We start from the raw sequence: 21,822 nt of genomic DNA on the forward strand, positions 1-21,822 counted from the left end.
ATCACTCCACACCACCTGGAACATTCAGCACTGCATCAAGTGCATGTAGTCAGCACACTGAGATGCACTGGACAGACGAACCTGGAATATTTAAGTGGGAAGCAATGGCTACTATATGAGGTTATGCCTGAAATATTCATCAGGAGAAGATAATTTAATGTTTTCTTACTTAAAGAAAAAAAAAAAAAAAATCCCAGATCTTGTGCTCTACAAAATAAAGGGAAAACAAAACCCAAAACATAGTAAGGAAAATAATCCACAAGGTTTAATCAGCTTTTCTTATTACTAAGAGCAAAGTATTTTCTGGACCATCTTCTGCATCAACTTGATTTTTGCAGACCAGACTTTTGCATACCCAGAATCCCAAATTTGGCCCCAAGCAGCCACCCTATGTTACTACTCATATCCCATCCTGACATTCTTAAGCAGAAATATTTGGAGAAGCTTTTTACAAAAAAAATAAGAAAAACCCATTTTATTGACTTTGACGTTTCTGAATTGCTAAAATGGCATTTTATAAGAGGGAAAAAACATTCAGAAGAAAAAAATTCTGTCCAGTGTTACATTCATTGCCGTGACCCGCTGGTCCGTGCCAGAGTGCATCCTTGTTCTCCTGAGCCTGCAAACTGAGGTCAAGAGTGGTCTACAAAAGCAGCACTGCTCCCTCACATCACTTATTTAGCCAAAAGATTGTTAGCAATGGCCAACATCCCTCTTCCTTTCTTATAGGATGGGGTCTCTAAATAACTCGGCACTTTAGTAAAACCTCTGCAGCGGATCATCCTCTCTCATGTGTCATGAGAAACTTCAGGGAAGAGTGCAGGGAATCCCCAGACAAAGGGAAGGGGGAGGCCACCAGGACAGTGACTGGGAAGGAATCAAGGTGCCATCTGTAAAAAGAACATTTGAAATGGATTGTTAGGGGTGTCAGGATCTGCTGTAGTACCAGGGGCTCACCACACTGGAGCCCTTGCTGAGCTAGGTGTTTCCTAGAAAACACGGGAACTTCTCTGATTTGAATTTGATGACAAAGGGGGAGCAGTTGTTCAGATGTCCTTTTGCTAAGTGGGAAAGATGAGCAGGTGCATTATATTCAACCATGATTGGTGAATGTGGGTGTGGATATGTGAATTCCCACAGTGGGTGTTTCCTTCATAGCTGCCTCTGCCCATTCCCTTCGAACACATTGTACAGGGTTGGGAGAAGCCAGGAAGAATGAGACATGAACAGGAAGTTGGCTTTGTGTCCACTGAGTTGTTTTATACATTTTCTCTGTGTAGCTTTTTTTTTTATTATTATTTTTTTTTTAACCCAGTTTAAGACTCTGTAGTGGTTGGGTGCAGCAAAATTGAAGGGCTACCATGAGCCAGGTGAGTCCTTTCCCTTGCTCAGATCCTACTGTTGAGAAGCCAACTCCTTGAGATGATGAATGGAGGGACCAAGGCTGGGAATGAAGCTGTGGGAGAGTCTTCTCTGCATTCCTGCCCCTGCCACCCTGGTTATGATGGGCTACAGTGGGGTGGTGCAGGCTGCTCCTCCCTGACAGCTTTGGAGTGCCTGGTAGGGATTACTTGAGGAAATTTGGGGTTCCATGAACAGGAAACCCAGTTAGCAGAGACACTGCCTTCAGATGTATTCTTCAGACCATCCATCCAGGACTGCAGGAACAACAGCCAGGACAGCTGAATATTGGTGAATCCATCACACTTGGGTCCAGGTCTCCAAAGCCCTGGAGATTTGGACTTCTCAGCTGGAAGAAAAGGATGGGAGACCTCCACTATCAGTCGCCATGGACAAGGGCCTCTGGTGATAACTGGGTGAATATGAACTCTCATTGTCTGCTCTGTATTTATTTGCCACACCTGGTGCATGGACCAGAGGTGGAAAAGTCGGGAGGGGGTGTTTTATATGTTCCAGGTTGTTTAAAATGGTTACGTTAATAATAACTAGCATTTGTAAAGACAAATTGAGAAATAAGAAGAAGAGGGATTGAGAGGAATGCTAATTTCTTTACAAACAATTCGATGGGTGAAGGTGTGGGTGATAACGTCTTTGAAATGGGTCTCAATGTCTCTACTGAGTTTGGGCAGCAGGCTTATTGCCAAGCCCAGATAGTTTGGCTCCTGAAACAAACAAGGGTCTGCAGAAGCTAGAGCTTCGGACCTGTGGGGTAAAATGAGAGGTTCAAGGGGGGATATGTGACGGGTGGTTCAGAAAGGATGTACCTTCCGAGTACCTCTGCCAGTGGGGAAAGGAAGAGTGCAACGTGTGGCCGGGAGTTCAGGGTAAGAGGAAGCTGCGCCCACCGAAACCTCGAGAGAGAAAACCCCGCGGATGTGTGCCCCAAGTGGACTCTCTCCCTTTATTCGAATAAAGTTGCAGGAATCCCCTGTCTCCTTTTGGACATCTCCTGGCATTTGTGGATTTTCCTGACAAAATCTTTACTGAAATCCAAAAAGATGACATGTACCGGCTTCCCTTGATCAACTGGGTGGGTTACCTTGTAAACAATCGGCATAGAGAATGCTAGTTACAACCTAATGCTAGGAGAGGCTACCACCGCTAGTTTGTGCCAAGGCTTTTTCCATGATGAGGTCAGATCTTGCCCCTTGCTTATGTTTCCACCTTCCCCTGCAGGATGTTCATGCTGTTCATGGCTGCATGGCATCCTCATGAGATTGGTGTTTTCCGTGCAGGATTGGAGACATTTCTCCAGGTTCTTATGGCCATCCCGATGGTTAGACCTGAACAGCAAACCCCAGCTACCTCCTGGACAACATTTCCTCTAACTGCGTATTCTGGAATATTTTTGGTTTGTTGTTTGTGATTTAGTGATTTTTGTTTTACTTGTGCATTTTGTTTTGATTTTCTATGAGGTTGTTGTTGTGTTTTGTTTGGTTGGTTTGGGTTTGGTGTTTTCGGCAGGTTTGGGGTTTTTAATGTTTGGGGTTTTTTGTTTGTTTGGGTTTTTGTTGTTTGTTTTTTGTGCGGGCGAGGACAGCACCGTGGATAGTTTTATTACTGTGGGGAAAAAAAGACCTATTCACTTCTTTCCTCCTCCACTCCATCTCCTCGTGCTCCCGGCAGCGTCAGCGCTGACAGCCAAGAGCCCATGGCAATAGGTCCTCTCGGGGGCTGGGGCTGGGGCAAGGCAGCGAGCGCCGGGACTCTGGGAAGAGTGCAAACTCCTTTCCTTGGCGTTCGCGGGTGCTTTTTGTTTGTTTGATCGTTCCTTTGTTTCTGTGCCGTGCGGCCGGGTGCGTGCGCGGAACGCCGGGGCCGCGGGAGCCGTTTCCAGCCGGGCCGGGCCGGGCCGGGCACGCCAGCGGCGGCGCGGCCGGGGGGCGGCCGCCGGGGCGCGATGGCGAAAGTGCTGGCGGCCCTCAGGCGCCACTGGAAGAAATCCACGTTCGGGGCCTGCCTGCTGGGCTGGGGCGGACACTGGCTCTATGGGAAGCACTGGTAATGCCGGCTGGGGCCGAGCCGGGAGGCGGGAGGGGGAGCGCCCAAAATGGGGATCGCCTCTCGGAGGGCCCGGCGGGCAGAGGGGATGGGTCTCCCTCCTGCTTCAGCAGCTCTGGGCGTGGGAAGCTCAGCGGCTTTTCTGCCTTCCCACGTCGGCCTTGTTGTAAGACTGGAGCGAGTTCAGGCGGGAGGTTTAAACAGAGGGATTGTCTGGCAGGCATGAGCGGTGGTGGGGCCTCCTGGAGAGGAGAAGGTTTTCTGTCTTCTAAGCTAAGAAAGAATGTGATGAGCCATACGTGTGTCTTCAGCTTGCTTGCTTGCTTTTAGCCTGTATTATAAGGATGTCTGGAACCAGGCCTGCAGGATGTGCTGAGCATGGCCCGTCCCAGCGTGGTGGTCCTTTGCCCGTGGGTTTTCCCACCTCCTTTTTGCTGTAGCAGGAGTCCTTGTCTCTTTTTGTCTCTTTCTTGAGGCCTGGCACCGCCGGCCTTGTGCTGTCCCTCCGTGGGGTGGTCTTTGCTGTTGTCACCCACCCAGCTTGGAAGGAGCCTGTCAGCTGCTCCTCCCATGAGTTATATCTAGTGGTGTCATTCCCACTGCCTACCGGTGGTGTAAAGGTCCCTTACAGTAAGTAAAAATGCTCATTCGTGTTTTTTAAAAAGCTGAGTTTTTATTTTAATCCTTGTCCTTCAAGATTATGGTTAATGCATTTGACTGTCGCCAAATTGTTTTTAAAAACGGTTACTTTTGGTTCTGCTGTTTATTGTCACTGCCTTAATGCTTTTCAATTCTTCAGTCAGGTTTTTAACAGTGCTCTTTTCTGCTTACATTGCAATGCTGCCAAAGCCTCAATGGAAAAGTTAGGAAAATAAATCTGTTTATGTTGTTTTTATGCTCTGTTTCTTCACATCCTTTCGCCTAGGGACTTTGGCATTAAATCAGCCTTTGTTTTGCCTTTTATATCTGCTTTAGGTGCTTGCTTCTTACCTGAAGCACTGAAGCTCAGTGTCCCCGTTTTTTCTGTTGTGTCTGGGAGTTCTTGTGCCCATGTGCCGTTGGTTTCAGGTGTACACTGATTTCTTGTGTGATAGTGGTGAAATTGTGTTTGGATCACAGAATGTGGAGCGTGCCACAGGTGGTGAGATGGGGAATAGGGAGGAAAATATGAAAGGCAAACAACCAAAAAGGGAATCTTTGGTGTCCAAATTTTGGTGCATGAGGGTTGTTTGCCCCAAGTGTAGGCATGGTGTTTTAACCCAGATGATGTACTGGGGGCAGAACAATTTCACATATCCCATTCTCCAATCTCCCTTTTATCTGTGAAGGAAAATACAGCATTTCCTTAGGGGACACTGGGAATGTAAGGTAGGAAATCCTGTGATGACAGACAGCTCAGTGAGACTTTGATGTAGGCTGTAGCTACTGCTTTCAGAGTTTTAAACACTGTTTGGAAACACTGACAACTGTTTAGCAATTCTAGGCCATTCTCTATAGAGAGTTGTTTTATCCAGGTTAGAAAAAAACAAGGAGCAACAAGAGCCTGATGGCAAGAGCTTAAAAAAAGAATTCAAAGGTGGTATCAACAGCCCTTTGTGATACTCTGAGCAGTGAGGACCTTACCTTGTGGCAGTGGGGAGTAGGCCAGGATCCCTCTGCAGCGTGTGGGGATGGTGTTTGGTGTGAGTGTTTTGGCATGTTCCCTCTTTCCAGGTTCTTTGTGTCCCAGTGGTGCTGGGGAGCAGAGGTGCCTTTTGCCCCATGCACGGATTGCCAGAGGCTGCGCTGGCAGGGGTTCGTGAAGGGTCTGTAAGGAGCTGTGCTGGCCCTGAGGCTTGTTGCTATCCACATCAGAGGCTCAATTGCTTTGCATGAGCCATACCTGGCCAGACTGATATTTGCCCTTCGAGAACACATTTAAAGTGTAGTAAGGTCTTGTGCTTTTGTTTCTGGCATCACAAGTTCCTGATGAAGGGCCTTGCTTTAGCACAGCATTGCTTTAGATTAACCTCTGATTTCTTGGAAGTGGCTGAGATGTTGGTTGTTTATTTGCAGCCAAAGAAAATTCTTGTTTGCCATCCTGCATCCCTCTTTCTTTCCTTGTGGATTTTCTAAAATATTTCTCTTGCGAGGAGAAGGTGATTTGCTTTTTTGACTTCTCAGGGTTCCTTCTTCTTTTGGATGCAGCAGCCATGATGCCTGCATTAAATGGAGCTGTTGTAAATAACAATCTGTCCTGCAGATAAACGGCAGCTCTTCTGTAGTCAGTCTCTACAAGCTCACAGGGACAGAAGAGCTCTGAAGTACTTCCTGAAGACTTTGGAGGATGCTGTATGGACAGGAAGAGCATTACCTTTTCCAGGCTTGTTCCCAGTGCCTCTTTCCTGCCTGGAAACGGCTGTGAGAGTCCCCTTTGCGCACCCTGAAGACTGTGCTGTGGATGTCCTTGTGCTCCCTAGGGTGTAAAGGGAAGAGGGGCCCTGGAGTGCGATGGATCGTGGCTGGGTTGGTCTAAAGGTTGTGGATGGCAATAACTGAGAAGGTTGAGGAGCTGCTTAGTTCCTGGTAGTTTCTTCCTGCAGCATTTAGTGTCTGCATCAGTGTATTACATTAGCCTTTCATTTTGGGAGGTGTTTGTTCAAATACTGACTGATTTATGAGTAAGGAGATTTGGATGAGCAGGAAGAATAAAAGGAGGAAGCCTTGTGCTTTTCCCCCCTCCCTCATGTGTTATTTAGCCCTTCTAAGCATGTGATAGTAGAGAAGGTACCTCTTCAACAGGGGTGTCAGTCAGGAGGTGGAAAAGGTTTTTAATGTGTCAAATGATAGGAGTTATGTCTGGCTGAACTACTGTTAACTAGAACCCCACTGCCATTCTTAAAATTCCTTTTGTTGTCATGAAAGAATATGTTTTAAAAATTGCATTGTCTTTGCATTAAGGATAGCAAATACTCTTGTGCTATCTGAGAAGTAGGAGGATGACTCAGTGTTGCTACATGTGAGATTGTCTTTACTTTCTCTAGGCTGCATGAATTTATATATTAGGCTTGTTTTAATCTATAGCATATCACCAAGTTTGGAATCCTCTCTCAACTTTATGTCCTGGGTCACCTTTCCTGAATTGAGCTGCAGCTGTTCTTTGTATGCCCAGGTGGTGCAGTGAGTTACCAGCTCTGTAAAATCAGCAGAAATGAATCTCCAGCGTGGTGGACATCGGCTGAACTGATTGTCAGATTTGACCAGACTGTTACAGTGATGTCACTGCATAAGTGATTATCACCATGTCAGGATGGGGACCCTGGATATTCTACTGAGGTAGTGGACTCATCACATACTTAATTTTACTCTGTATATGTTAAAGTATTGACATTCTCAGTCGAAAATGCTGGCAAAGCACCTGAGCCTTTGACTGCCTGCCAGTAATCCTAAGTGGTGCTGTTATCTACAATTTGAATGTTAGTCTCTGTGTGTTTGCTAGCTGATAACTCACTTTGTCACCTTTCTTCATATACTTCCTGAGTAGCTGACTTTATTTCATCAAAATTTTGTCAGAAAAACAGAGTATAATTTCTGCGTCTTACGTAAAGCTGATGAAACCTAAGATTTGTCTTTCATGCCCTTCCAAGGCCAAGATGGAAGTAAATTCTAATATCCAGTAAAGAGGATTCTGTGCTCTTTCTGTATTAGAAGCAGCCAAAAAAGCTCTCTGCTAAGATAAAATCTTTTTCAGGAGCTCTGATACAGCTCCTGAGGATGGATCTGTGTGCACAGCTTTGGTCAAGTCTCTCCTCACAAAACTCTCTGTTTTGGTGCAGACACTGAACTTTAAAGTTTTTAGGCTTCTTCATATTTGTGTATATCTAATAGTCTTAGATCTAATGCTGATTACCCATTTTGGAATGAGATCCTGAGCTTCTTTTTACATTTGTTGTGTGATCACTTTTAAGAGCGTTGCTTTGGCTGGCTCTAAGGCAGACCCTTGCTGCAGCTGAGAGCCTCAAACAGCTTCAGTTCCACTTGTTGTCTTCTGCTTGTTGCATTCATTGCTGCCCTGGGTGACCTTTCATCATAGGAACTGTCCTTTCCACCCTGGCTTCTGCTGACACTTGGGCACAGGACTCAGTCTCATCTTGAGGAGCATCCATGCTGAGTTGTGTGGATCTTGTGCTTATGTGTAAGGGTGTTAATGCCCTATTCCAGCTGAAAGTGTTCAGGACAGGAGCAGTGGCCAGCTGTTCTGCACTAGGGGTGTTGCAGAGAAATCAGAACAGCCCTGTCCAGGCGAGTCATACGGATGTTGTGTTCTCAGAGTGTTGTGTGCTGGCATGGCTGGGGCGTGGGGAGCTCTGCACAATCACTCTTGTGTCCTTTCTGTGTTGTTTCCATTCATTGGTGTGAGCCTGCTCTGTTCCCTGCAGTCTGTGCTGCTGTGGCTGCAGGCCTTGAGGCTTTCTGTGTGTGGGTTCAGCCTAGGACAGCCTCTTTCTTCCATACCCTGCTGCCACTGTTTGTTCCTCTCCGTTTCCCAATTTCTTACTGCTTAAGCAAGTTGGCCCAGCTGTAAGCTGTGTGATGCTTAATTCTCCCAGCAGGAAGACAGCCCTGAGTTGGCCAGCAGATGCAACACTGCCTGTCTGTTTGGCTTTAAGGCTAAATTGTGTGGATAAGCCCTTAGGGAAAATGTAAAGTAAAAATTGATTTTTAGTTTGCTGTGGATATGGTGCAAGTCAGAAGAAATTTCTGTGTGTTCTTTAAGGCAGTGGAGCAATTTCCCTCAGCCTCCACCTGCTCGTGTTTGAGCATTGTTGAAAAATCTTTGTTACTACCTAACAGTAGACAATAAAGTACAAAAAAAAAAGAAATCAAAAATATCTTACGTTTATTATTAAAGTCTTATCTTCTCTGGGAGATATTGAGCAGTCATATTTTGAGAATGAATACATGCTGAGGCAGAAGGCTTTAAGAACTTACCTTTTAGCTGGTTTTCACGTTTTTCTAGCTCTGTTTATTGATTGTTATGACCTGCAGAGGACTTGCAGGCCCACTTGGGGTACTTTAGGTGAGCCATGTGAGGTGAGTAAATGCAACAGCTATGTTGCAGGAGGAGGACTGCTGTTCTTACAGAGGCATCCCTGCGAGTGCACTTGTGCTGTTTTTTCTGGAGTTTGAAGCTAGTTAAGTGTTGGCATAATATTTTAAGGAAATAAAAAAATTCCTGTTACATGGCATCTTTAAACCAAACTTGGGGCATCCTTGACAAACTCCGATGACTTTGAAATCTCCCAGTTGAACTAAGTGTTAATCCTATGAGTATGGCTGTGTGATTCTGGGTGCTGTGTTGCTGGAGAAGTGAGACACATCACCTGGAAATTGCTGAATGCTAAATGATTTTTCTCTCAGAATCTAAACTTTTCCTTTGACACCAAAATGGCAAGTGTCGAAGTAGGCTGCTTCTGTCTCTTTAAGTACTTCAGTGCAGGAAAAAATCAGCATAAATGTTGACATCTGAACTGTCAAGCTTAATTTTTATGGGTAAGACTCATTGAGGTAAATCCTTGACAGTTGTTTTGAGGATCTTTGAGGTTGAAAAAGAGAGCACAGTGTCTTCTGCTTGCATTTGGAAAGTGTTGCTGGACTTCGTTTTAAAGGTAATTAACACTGTAGCATAAAGCTGGGGGCACCAGGAAAACAGACTGGCCAACAGTGTGACAGAGCTTGACTTCTGAGCAAAATAGCATCAATGTGAAGTAAACAGATAATGTGAGTTTGGCTGGGATTTGTTCAGAAGGTTAGGATAGCACTTCTCAAAGACATTAACTGTGTGGCCATCATTTGACAGTGGGGTCTCCTTGATATCCTATCATATTTCAACTTTATGTGTTGAAATAGCAATTATTTTCTGTTTGCTTTGGCCACATGTAGTCACGGGGTGGTGGGGGGGAACGTCCCTGTGTGAGTGCTCGTGCCCTCAGTGGCAGAGTGTGGATTCAGCCTGTCACAGTGTCTTGACTGAGCTGGAGTTAGCTGTGACACTGCTGTTGCAAAGCTTGGGACACCAACCTTTGCAGAGTTATTTTAACCAGTGTGTTTCCATGATATTACTGCAATCAGACCCAAGGCTGTCGCTGCTCTAAGTGATATTGCAGGTGCTTAATACAAATTATCCACTCTTTGGTTTTAAGGACCAAATATGACAGCATGCCTCTGAGGAGTTTTTTTGCAGACATTTGAATTACTTGTTATCCTGATGAGGTATTGTTCACATATTTTCTTTTTCCATGCTTGAATTCTTCCTTTTTCTTTTCATTATTACCAGGAATAAATCTGTGGCTTTTATACCGTAGTTATTTTCTCTGAACCCAATTTTATATCTTACCTGAAGTCACCCTACTTCTACTTTTATGGCATTGCGGCATCTCTTTGTGATGCTAAAAAGAGCAGCTTATATAGTTCCAGTGTCAGATAAATACTGTAAACCAGTGGAATCAAATAGATGGCACTTGGGTTTGGCCTTGCCTTGCCTTCTCTTCTGCAATTTCCGTGGCAGGGTTTGGCCTCATGAGCCACACTTTAGGGCAGAAGTGTGCTGTTCTCCCAGTCACCTGTTTTTGTTTGGTTGGGAGACAAAACGTTAATCCTTTCTGTTGATCTAATGTTCATTTTGATGTGCTGGCTGTAAGTGGAGTTTTTTGTATGTGATGTTTTGAGACAAAAATATATGGTCTTGCCAGGTATTGGCAAGACAAGCTGAAGGATGGAGAGCGTTGGTACTTAGAGGACAGGTGAGACTCTGGGCACAGCAGAACAGTCCTTGCCATTTCGTCTGCAAGGGAAAATAGGGCATTTTTGGGGCTGGGGAAGGAACAGACTCTCATTCCTCACTCAGTAGCTGTGTCTCCAGTGCTTGCTGTCTATATATCCTGCTTGCCAATGACAAGTCAGGAATGTATTTCTGAAGAGACCATCTGTGATATATCTAACACTGATCATCTCTTTTGTTTTTACACTTCACTTCATGAGATGGGTGTTTTTCACCTCTCTGAGGTTCTGCTTTGGGCCTGCTCAGACCTAGGTGGGTGCGAGGTGCTACATTAAAGTGTGTTTGCCTTGCAAACTGATGGAGAGGGGAGCTCAGTTGTAATGCATAAAGACTTATGTCCTCTCTAGAACCCATCTACACTGCCAGAATGGTAAGTACCTTCAGTAAACACCAGGCCGTGAGAACACTGGAAGAACCTACACCTGAGCTCTGGAGTACAGTTAGGTAGCAATTTAACAAATAAATCACAGCTCCACAGTGTGCCAGAGCTTATGTAATCTTAGCACACCTGGCATCCTCGTCTTTGCTTTATGCTTTTCTGTATAAAGAATGTTTGTGTGCACATGCAGAAAAAAATATGCACATGTGCAGAAAAGGGGGTGTTTTATCCTTAAAATGTTTTGGGTTTTTTTTCTGTTTTGGTGTTGTCAAACTATGTGTAAAAGGGGTGCGTACCTACATTTTAAAAATGAGCAAATTGTTTTCAACTTACACAACGTAATGTCCCCTCTCTTTTCTGTCTTACCTGATAGCGATAACCTGCTACGAAGAGCTGCATGCCAGGAAGCCGAGGTAATGCTGTTTAAAGTAATAAAATTAGATTAAAATCTCCCTCTTATCTTGGTTGTGCAGGGCTCCTGAGATTTTCCCACCGGGCCTTTCCTACGTGACAAGCCTTGTAACGGTGCCATCTGTGTTCTTTCCCTTCGTGCCCAGGGGGTACTGCCCCTTGCGTGTCCTGGCTGCTGCTGCAGGGGGGAACAGCGTTATCCTTGGGGTGATCTCAGTCCCTGCTGGAGCTACCCACACATCCATTGCTGCACATGCAATTGCTCTGTGCCCGTGAACTTCTGGTAGGAAGACGGTTTGTTGATAAGAGCGAAATCCCAGCCCTGCTGGGGGGTCTAGTCTGGGCAGAAGCAGCACAAACCGCTTCGTGTCAGGGCTCTGCTGCAGAGACCTTGTCCTTGTCTGTTTGACCCTAAGGGACTTTGTCAGGGATGCCAGCTGTGATGACTGGCTGACCCAGCTCTTTTGGGACCCATTTACTGGGAACTTAATGGGGACAGCCTGGTTGCTGATCAGTGACAAGAAGGCCACTGTTCAGGGGGGAGGGTTACCCTCTCGTGGTACTGACTGTTGCATTTAATAGTTTGTGGCCTGTATGGGCAAACAGCAGTCAACAAACTCCCTGTCTTGGTTTTGAAAGGCAGTTGTCTGCCGAGGAAAGCTAGAGCCTCCCTTGGAATGGAGAATGTAAACCCCCCTCCTTCCAAACTATTATAATTTTGCAATTACGGGCTTTCAGGCAAAGATATGGGAATAGGAGTAACAGTTCTTTACTAGGATTATTAAATATATATATATATATACACAAATGTAGCAATACAAAAAAAAACAAGCAAGGAAGCAAACAAAAATCCTGGAAAAAAACCCTGACAGAGGCAGGGATGTGACCTGGCACACTGTTGGTCAGGGTGTTGGAAGCAGTCCATATAAATCCTCCCAGAGTAACAGATGTGGTTCTGTGGAGTAGAGATGGTCCTGTAGAAAATCCAGTGGTGGCGAGATGGGTCCGGTCTTCCTCCAGGAATCCAGTGGGAAAAACCGGATCCCTTGTGTCCTTCAGTCCCAGTTTTTATCTAGCTGGGAACAGCTGGCTCCTCCCCCACTGTGTGGAGCATCTTTCAGCAGGATGATGGAATGTGTCATGTCATTGGTGGGCCCTAATGGCCCGTTATCAGAAGATATGCCCCTGGGGGATGGAGGAGTGGTGAAAGAGATAAGAAACACTGCCCCACCTGGGTTTCATGGCTGGGCCATTATCAGAAGGCATCCTCCTCCCTCCCCCCTGGAGTTACAAGAGAAAAACCAGCTTTCAACAGATGAAATAGAATATGCGTCTTTAGTTTACATAATCCAAGACACTCCCATACTCCAGTATTCCCACAAAGAAATCCTGTCCTTAATAAGCAGTCTTCTGGAGGTGTAAGTGCTGCTGCCCATGGATGGTATCACTTCTGTAGATTTTAAGAGCTCTTACCTCCCACAAATAAAATTTATTCTAAACTCGCTTCTTCATGACAGATCTTTGACATTTTGAAGGGTGTAACACTGCTCCCATCATTGCTAAGTATTGGGGCCTGAGTAGAATGATGAAAATGATTTTTCTTGGTAGAGAAGTGTTGTGCACCAGAATTATACCAATTTTAGCCTGTCTGCTGTTGAAAGATTTTCATAGCAGCTTGTCTTGTGCAATGGATCTTCATGCCAGAATAGATGTAAGGGAACTCACTGCTCATGAAAAAAACAAGGAAAATCTTTCCCTGAAAATATTGCTTTCATAAACCATACTTGTAATTTCAGAGTCTCATGTTTTCAATATTCATTTTGACGGAATAATAACAAAGTGATAGAAGTTTTCATGTCACAAAAAATAGCTGTTAATACCTCAATATTTGAAACATGCTGACCAAATTAAACCTTTTTTTTTTTTTTTTAAAAAGGGGCTGATGAAGTGGTTTATGTGTATTGTCAAAAAGGTGTAAGTGCCAAGGAAAAGACATCTACCAGCAGATAGTTCAGTTGTGGAAATCCTGAATTTCCAATTTCTTAAACCCAGTTTTTAAGTGACTTATTCTATTCTATTATGGCTTGTTCTTACAAATGAAAATACAAAAGCACTGTCAGTAGAGCATCCTGCAATTTTAGTGGTTAAAGCCTGGGAAAATGTCCTGTAGAAGACTTCTGCATTAGAAGGGAATGAACCAGAAAGCCTAGTAATCAATCCTTGCTGCAATTTCCATTCTCACTGATGTGTAAGTGCCAAACAGTGCTTGAAAACACACAGCAGTACTGCATTAAGGCATTAAGTGTCAGGTCTGTTCTTCAGGATAACAACAATCTAAAATTGTCTGGAAAATGCTACTTACTTTTATAGTGCTGTATATAAGTATTGGAAAAGATCGGTGAGGCAAACTCACCAAAGAAAAAGTTTAGTCTGAAGGAAATGTGTGTGTGAAGTTCTTACCATTTTTACATTGGAGGTTTTTAAGCCTGTTACATTATCAAATTGATGAGGGAGCTGCCTTCCTGAGAACACATCCACCACAGCAGTGTTTCCTGCAGAGGTTCTGCTGTGTGTGTCTGAATTGAAATACCAGTTTATGATGACAGCCTTGGTGTGGCAAACGATTTTGGAAAGATTCTGTAATAAAGACCTGTTAATCATGTTTTTAACACTTTACACCTCTATCTCTGGAATAAGTCAGTGTCAGCTGACTTGGACTTCCTTGGCAAATTAGTCTTGCAGATTGATCTTGTTGCTGAACTCTAGGTACACGTCAAAGAGATGCTGTTTATCTGGCAGACAGTTCACTCAAAGGAATTTCAATTCACTCAAAGGATGGTTTTCTGTAAAAGAATGTAGTTTCTTTGCTGATATTCATAAAGCACTACAAAGGTTTTGTATAAAAGAGTCTTTCATAGTTGTAAAATAGTGATTGTCATTTTAGAAGTCCAGAAAGACAATACCTAGAAGTGTGCATTTGACGAGAAAGTGAAGAAGGCATTTACTTACCTAAATTATACCTTCATATATATATTTAATAACCATTTTTATCTTGTGACTATTAGTTGTCTGATGTTCTGCTCTGAAAGACTTCATAGATATTGCATTATTATTTTTTTATTTCCTGTCTTACAAATTAGCATTTGCTTTAGAAATGCCCCTGTATGTAACATAAATGTCTTAAGTATATTACATAAAGAAGCAATTATGTCATTACTAATAAAATCTTTATGAGCCTTTTTGGGTTGTTTAGAGCCTTGTTAGATTGTTTGGAGCATACAAATAGATCATATTATGCCCCCTAAGCAAATAATTAGTTTCTTCTAACAGCTGTAACATGCTAAAGGGCCCCTATTCCCCAATTCCCACCTAACAATTGCAATATAATAAGTTGGTCTGTTTTTCCAGCTATCTTTGAGTAAAGCTTAAGAGCTATTGATTTGTTTCACTTTCTTTGAAGATTTGTTTATTCTCAGCAACTTCTCTCATCCTTTTTTTTTCCTGAAGAAGAAATTCAGATGTTTTAAGCAGCACGGCTAGCTGTACCCTTCTTTATACTGAGGTTTCCTGAGCAAAGTTTCTAAGTGGAATTAATAATGTTTGAACAGCTAACAACCACTAAAATGTACTGTTCTTTGTGTACAGTATCACCTCTTTCAATATTAAAATTCCTGCTAGGGGCTTAACTTTCAAGGTAAAGGGTTGGAGGGGAAGCTAGGGACAGTTGACTAGGCCATGTTCAGCACAGTAGTTTCTGGTTCTTACTCTTTCTGGGGCTTCTGGATGGCATTGCTGAATACTTTGTATTCCTTGTGTTCAAATCCACTTTGATTTGGTGTGTTAGTGAGAATGCCTTTAAGTGACCTTCCAGAGGCTTACAGAATAGATGTGATGTGTGTAGAAGTTCTGCATTTCCTTGCCTGTGCTGAACAGCTTTGGAAAGAGGTGCAAAGTGCAAGAGGCTTTGTGGAGGAACTCTCAAAGAATTTAAAATTGAGATATCTCTTCAGAATTGGATTAAAAGTTGAAGAGGAATTGAATGATTTTTATAGAGAGAGATTATTTTAAAAAGTGCAAGAAACAGTGGACTTGCTTATAGGTCAAGGCAGATTCTCTTGTAATTATCTTTCCTGTCTTCAAAACCCGAAGCATAGAAGATACTAAAGTGAGTAGAAGAGATAGAGGAATTAAAGTTCGGAAGTTGGAAAGAATGCAGAAAGAAGGTGGCAGGCAGGTATGTGAGAATTGCATAAGGAAAGAAAATCCAGTAACCTTGGAGTCAAGGAGAGCTCCCTGGATCTCTGCCCATTGCAGAAAACCAGAGGTTGACAAAAACGAAATGGTGGTGGAACTGTAAAAATGAGCTAAAGAGTACTTATGACAGTGATGTGAGCTGCTGCTAAGACTGCAGGTCTTTGAATAAGAGACCTGTACAATAGCCATTGAAGATGGAAGTCATTTGAATGTCATGAGGCTTGAAAGCCCATTGGCATTTGTAGAGATGCATTATTTTGAACTGTTTTAGCAGTGTGCTTAAAAGATGAACTGAGCCCTGCTCTTTTTCTCTTACTTAGGCTTTTGGCAACCAGCTGATCCCTGCCACTATGCCATTGAAGAAAGCAACAGTCTTCCTCAACCCCGCAGCTTGCAAAGGGTAAAACTCTCCCTTCCCAGCACTCTCATTTGAGCCACCCTTTCTGCATTTTTGCTCTGCTATCCGCTATAAAAGCCAGCCAGATTTTTGAGCTCATTTTTGCCTCCCTCTGATGCCAAGCTGGTGCTTTGTAACTATGCCAAATTTGTTTTCACCCAAAATATTGGGATGAGAAATAGAATTAGTTGCTTGAGGTGGAAGAATGTTTTCTAAACATATATATATATATATATATAATTCTTTTTCTTTAATCCTGTGTTTTGGCCTTTGTCATTCCTTCGTATGTAGAATTCCTTTGTATTCCTTCCAAACTTTTGCATGTGATATATTTCCTCAAAACCTATAGAAATAAGAGATGACCTTGATTGCTTCAAGACTTAAAGTTGGCAAGAAGTGATCTTACTTCTGTGGGAACCTGCCCTTGAAAGGGATGTGCCCACAAACGGAGAGGCTAAATACGGGCTTGGAGCAAGACTCCTGGAAGAGGTCGGCTGCTCTTTTTACGTGCTCATTAGCAGACAAACCATAATCTTGGATGTGTTGTGTGTATGTTTCTCCTGATCAGCTAAGCTTTGAAATTAGTTGCATTTCGTGGAGGGGCAGAGAGTTGTTACTGCCAATATGAGGGGAATATTATAGCTGACATGGAAGTGCTTGGACTCATATGCTTTTATGAGTCTGGAAAATGCGTAGTATTAATCAAGTCTCATGTTTCTACTTGTAAACAATTTCTAGTTGGTGATATAATTATTTTATTATGCAATGACAGGCATAAAAGTATCAGTCCTATAACAAGAAAGATCAGGTAGAGTTTTGTTTCAAACCTTATTTAATAATATGTAGTAATAAGTAATTGGGATTTTTAAAATATTTCTTAAAGCCTACATGGGCCTTTTTTGCAGTCGTAAAGGCTGCTGCTTTGTTAGTCATTCATTTTCTCATAAATTTCTTTCTGGAGATCTTCATTTATTTTAATGGGTTTTTAAAATTATTTTTGGCAAAAGCTAGATAGCATCTTGTGCATTTATCAAAACTGCAACAAAACCCTGACATCTGAGATATGAGACTAGAAATGTAATATGTTTGGACCACACGAAATCTCATCTTTCCTGACTGTCAGGAGAGTGACTGATTGTGGAGATTGAAGGCTCAGTTTTAAGTAGATTTCTTCTTGCTATTCATTTGTATCTTTTTTTTTTTTTTTTTTTTTTTTTGTCATAAGACTTATTAAACAATTTTTACTCTGTTACTTCTAGCAAAGCTGGGAACCTTTTTGAAAAGAATGCTGCACCAATTTTGCACTTATCTGGCTTGGATGTAACTGTGGTTAAGGTAAGAACTGATAGGTTCTGCTACTACAGAAATATTGACTGCTCTTCTTTCTCCTCTTGAAGAATGGAAATTCAAGTCTATATGCATTTGGAATTCTCAGCTGTCCTGTAGACATCTTACAGGAAGAAGTAAATCCTGAGATGTTAAGCCGATATGTAACATTTTTAATTCACGGTTAGTTTTCAAACTGTGTAGTGAGATTTTGATTTTCAGCTAAAGCAGTACATATGCTTGTTTGTCTGTCTAAAGCAATCCTTTTATAATTCATGTTTGAGAGAAAACTCTCTAAATATTTGAGTGCTGGCTAGTGGTGCATGCCCATTGCTATTGAATTTGTCATTTCTGTCTGAACTTGAACCTTCAAGTGAAAAGTCAGGAATTTTGACATGCAGTTGAACTGTTCAGATTAATTTTAAAAAAATCATTCTTTGTCTTTACACTGAAGTAATTTCTGTGTGTCTCTAATTCAACATTCCCACCATGAAAGCAGAAAGCTGAGCTCTAAATGGGGTGAATTAACAAACAAGTTTTCTTTAGAAAGAGAAGAGCAAGGAAACAGTGAAGGGATTCTGATCTGTCTGCAGCTTTTTTGAGACTGTGATCTATGAATTGCATAATAGTCAGTGCGTCCTAAGAGCAAAGTACTCTGATATGCATCTTTCTGTCTCGTAATCTTTTCCACAAGGTTTAGTATTAAAATGCTGTTCTTATTCATCCTTTTCTCTGATCATTAAAAATACCTAGTCCCACCCTAAGAGAAGAAATTATTTTGCAAGACTTAAAACTGATGCTTGGTAGTGTCAGACCTGACAAGTTGGCAAAACAGGGCTGGGCAAGGAAGTGAGGCTGAGATGGTTCTGTAGAAGAGTTTAATTTTGTAGAAAACAGTTTTGATGGTTTAAAAAATCAGTACTCTTTATTGCTAAATCCATGTCAGTGGCTGTCAGGCAGTGGTCTTTTATGTAGTTGATGCTGTGTTTCAGGAGATGCACTTGAGCACTTTGGCTGTTAATGATAGTGGGAGTTTTTCTGCAAGTGGTTGGCTTCTGGATTTGTTTCAATGTAATATTACCTGGAAGCAAGATGATTGCTGTGGTGTTCTAGATTTATTGAGTAAGATTTGCTCTAATATTTCATTTAACCTGTGTGTGTGTGTTTACTTGCACATAATATATTTGCAGCAAGCTGGTTTTATAAGTTGAAAAAAAATCTCGAAATGTAAATAATATACAGTACTATGTACCTATATAAAAATAACAATCTGATGGATAGATGATTCTTTTTTTCTATGAAGGAGAGACACTAAAAATAGTCATTTGAGTCCTCATGTTTGGATCTCTGTTTCTTCAGACTGATTATGAGGGGCAAGCAAAAAAGCTTCTGGAATTAATGGAAAACACGGATCTGATCATTATTGCAGGAGGAGATGGCACAGTCCAAGAGGTACTGCATGAGCCCGGTTTGTTGAAAATCATAATCGGGCTGAGGGCAAGAAGATTGAGTCTGTGCAATGTTGCAGCATCCTAACAACTGTTCCTAGAGATCTGTTCAGTTTAATATCTGTGTTTTCAGTAAATTATTATAATATTCTGGGGACAGAACACTCTGCTCGTTGGTATTAAAGAGATGATGGGAGTGGGGAAAAAAGAGTGTGTGACCTAACTGTCTTCCAGAACTTGATTCTAGAATGAGCAAACTCTTTGGAGGGACACAGTTCTAACTTTTTCTTTCTGTGATGTAGTTGTAATGGTTTGATTTTCAAAGTTCCTTCCTTTCTGTATACTCCCCAAGAGGAATGCATATTTTGTTAAGTTGGAATCAGAAAATTTAAAAATTATGTGAGAAGGTTAACAAAGCATGGAACATATTTAATAAACACGTATTGCCAAGATGATTAATGACGGGAGCAGAACTAGGGAATACTCTCTTTTTCAGGACTACTTTATTCAAGCAGTTCCTAGTCACTAACTACAGATGGCTGAATGAATGCAATGACCTTAAGAGAAAGTGATGAGAATATATCTGCATGTTCATTCTGGCCTTTTGGTAATTGCACTGACCGGTGCTGGTTTTGCATTATGCAGAGCATCATTCAGTGTTAAAACATTTACATTACATTTTGGCATTGGTTGTGGTGCCAGCATGTACTCAGGTGCGCTCATAAACCTGCTGTTTCCAACGTGTTTGCAGGCTGAACATTCCTCCTTTCCCATGTAAACAGCTGTAGCACCTTCCATAAAAGAGTTGCTGCTCCTTAAATCTTCTCAAAGAGTAATGTGGTACAGAATTTCATAGCTTTTTACTGTAACTGAAAAATTAAATTCTTGGAGCTGAACATTTCTCATGTTTTTCAGGTCATAACTGGACTTCTCCGTAGAGCAGATGAGGTGAGGAGGTGTCATTTTAAAAACTGTGTTTATTTCTTGGAGCGTCTTGTGCATCCACTGTGATCTCTTGGCCTCAGCTGCCTCCAGCAAATACATTGCTTACTACTCTGGATCCAGCTTGCTGTGCTACAGTCCAGCTGGGCTACTGTCCTGCAATGCTGCCTGTTGTTCTTTGTTCCCTTTCTGAGGGAGTGCAGTGACTCCCAAGCCATGGCTTTGGGAATTTTCCAGCGTCAGAGCAGGGATTGTGGAGAAGCCAAATGCTCAGTTTTCAAAGACCCATGAACCGGCTGTGCATGCCACTTTGTTTGGCAGAAGCATTGGGCAAAAGTAGATGTTTTTCTTGTATTTGTACAGGCTTGAAACCCAATTCAGTTATGGTCACACTCCTACTGCTCTGAGATTGCTTCGCTGTTTCTTCAAGCAGTGCATACCTACCTATGCAGATGGCTGTACGAAGCGAATTTTAACCTCTCAAGGTGGATCACTCTGAATGAAAATGAGAGAGATTTTTCTTTTTAAAGTGGGAGGACAGTGTTATTGAAGAAAGGAGGGAATCATTGTTCCCAAAACCTTCTGGCAGGAGCTGGCAAAAATTCAATTAAATGATCCAGACAAGATTATGATGATACCCTTGGCAGCTAGAATTGTATCTGTTTAGGCATTTGCTTTGTCTGAATGTGACAAGGGGAACTCTGCAACCAAGTCAATATTTTTAAAGGAAGGCTAGTTATATCAATTCTGAGGCATCATTGTTTTAAATCTAATATTATTATAATTGGATCCTGAGACTTTTATAATCTGACAATAGTGGAAGAAAATTTTAGAGGCTTTTCTAGCTAGTTTATTTTTTTGGCTTCTTATCTTCATGTAGCTTGGATCATTTTGCAGTAGTATAGGAAATTCTGCATCCAGCACAATGATGGGTGGAATGCTGCATTGTAGTATTGCCACTGTGTCATTTCATGTCTTTGGCCAAGGAATTCTTGTCCTTCATGTCACTCTGTCCTAGGAGTAGAGATCTGCACTCGAGCTCCCTCTCTCTGTGCCCTGCTTCCCTTTTCCCTCGGGGGTGTCACACCGCCGTGGCCTGCATAAGAGTCTCTGCCGGGTATTCCAGAAGCCCAGTTCCTAACAGCCAGGGGAGCAGAGCCTGACTGCAGGAGCTGCAAACAGCCTCTCATCTGCACACTGTAAAGCAGTGCTGAGGAAATGAGAATGGGGTGTTTGAGTGTTAGGACACAACGGGGGGAGCGGGTGGGTGTGCAGCGAGACAGGAATTCCCACGTGGCTGCACGTTGGCTGTGTCCCGGTGCTGCTGGCAGCATCGCCCAGGAGGGGCATGGTGCTCTGGGGTCTGGGGTAGTTTACACTGGTTTGCTGACACGCTTCAAGAAGCAAGGTTTAAGATGAGGTACAGGGTAATAACTTTCTCTTTCAACAAGCCCTTTTGCAGAACAGCGGTACAGAAAAATAACATGGTCAGTGACTTCCAAAAATTAGACCTTCTGCTGCTTTATGATTTGGATGGCAGAGGCAATTAATTTCGTTTCCTTAAGTGAGAAAATCTCTTTGCTGCGCAAGGTTACTCTGTCAGATGGGGATTTCTGCAGTGGTAAATGGGATTCAGAGCCTGTGATGCCACCATCAGTATTAGAAAGATGGCAGATTGCTGACAGAATCCATGCATTAGTTGGGATGTGGCTGCCAAAATGCATGTAACAATGCTCTTAATGATTACAGAGAACTCCTTTATACCCAGTTGGCAGTGGTGCTTTCACAGATTTGGGTGCCATGTTCTGAGTCATCGTGTGAGGAAGTGCCTGGCTGCTCGGTGCCAAAGGGGTGATGCCAGACACAGCTGTGATCTCCACACAGGAAGTTTCATGCAAATGTTAATTTACTCTCCTTATGTGTCCAGGCTGCCTTCAGTAAGATTCCTATAGGATTCATACCCCTTGGAAAAACGTGCACTTTGAGCCACACGCTGTACCCTGAGAGCACGAATCAAGTCCAGTAAGTATGACATGTTTCTGAAACATGGTTGGTTGTTTTCAAGGAGCAGTGCTTCTTGGTAGCTTGATGCTTTTCTTTTTCTTCTGTGTTACATAGAAGTTGGCAGTCTCTGGGCAGAGCCTGATGATTCTCTGGACTTGCTTGAGTTAATGACTTCCAAAAACTGACTAAAACTTAAAAGAAGGAAATGTATGTATTATTAGAAATCATTTGCTGTGGCTAATTTCTCTGTGATCGTGTGATGCTCAGAGTTTAAAAAGAAAAAGGGATTAAAAGGATCAGCCTCTTAGGAATAGCAGAAAGGGTATGACAAGGATATAGCAAGGATATGACAAAATAAGCCAAAAATAAGTCCTCTTTC

General features: G+C 42.6%; 1 protein-coding gene across 4 annotated transcripts in view; it reads left to right on the forward strand.

The window, feature by feature from the left end:
• Window positions 1-1,189: 1,189 nt before the first annotated feature.
• Window positions 1,190-21,822, forward strand: part of AGK (acylglycerol kinase) — a 37,953-nt gene continuing 17,320 nt past the window's right edge. Inside the window, exons 1-8 of one of the 4 annotated variants that reach the window (XM_040062942.2) lie at window positions 1,191-1,370; window positions 1,600-1,817; window positions 11,035-11,074; window positions 15,647-15,726; window positions 16,983-17,058; window positions 18,409-18,501; window positions 19,413-19,445; window positions 21,367-21,461. In XM_040062942.2, coding sequence (XP_039918876.1) covers window positions 15,677-15,726; window positions 16,983-17,058; window positions 18,409-18,501; window positions 19,413-19,445; window positions 21,367-21,461 — 347 coding nt within the window. In that variant the 5' untranslated portion in view covers window positions 1,191-1,370; window positions 1,600-1,817; window positions 11,035-11,074; window positions 15,647-15,676. Of the gene's footprint in view, window positions 1,371-1,599; window positions 1,818-3,323; window positions 3,463-11,034; window positions 11,075-15,646; window positions 15,727-16,085; window positions 16,213-16,982; window positions 17,059-18,408; window positions 18,502-19,412; window positions 19,446-21,366; window positions 21,462-21,822 lie in introns of those variants that run through there. The other 3 variants (XM_040062943.2, XM_040062940.1, XM_058420400.1) reach the window with 3 other exon arrangements.

The sequence above is a fragment of the Hirundo rustica genome, chromosome 4 (assembly GCF_015227805.2).
Source record: "Hirundo rustica isolate bHirRus1 chromosome 4, bHirRus1.pri.v3, whole genome shotgun sequence".
In the NCBI taxonomy this organism is placed as follows: Eukaryota; Metazoa; Chordata; class Aves; order Passeriformes; family Hirundinidae; genus Hirundo; species Hirundo rustica.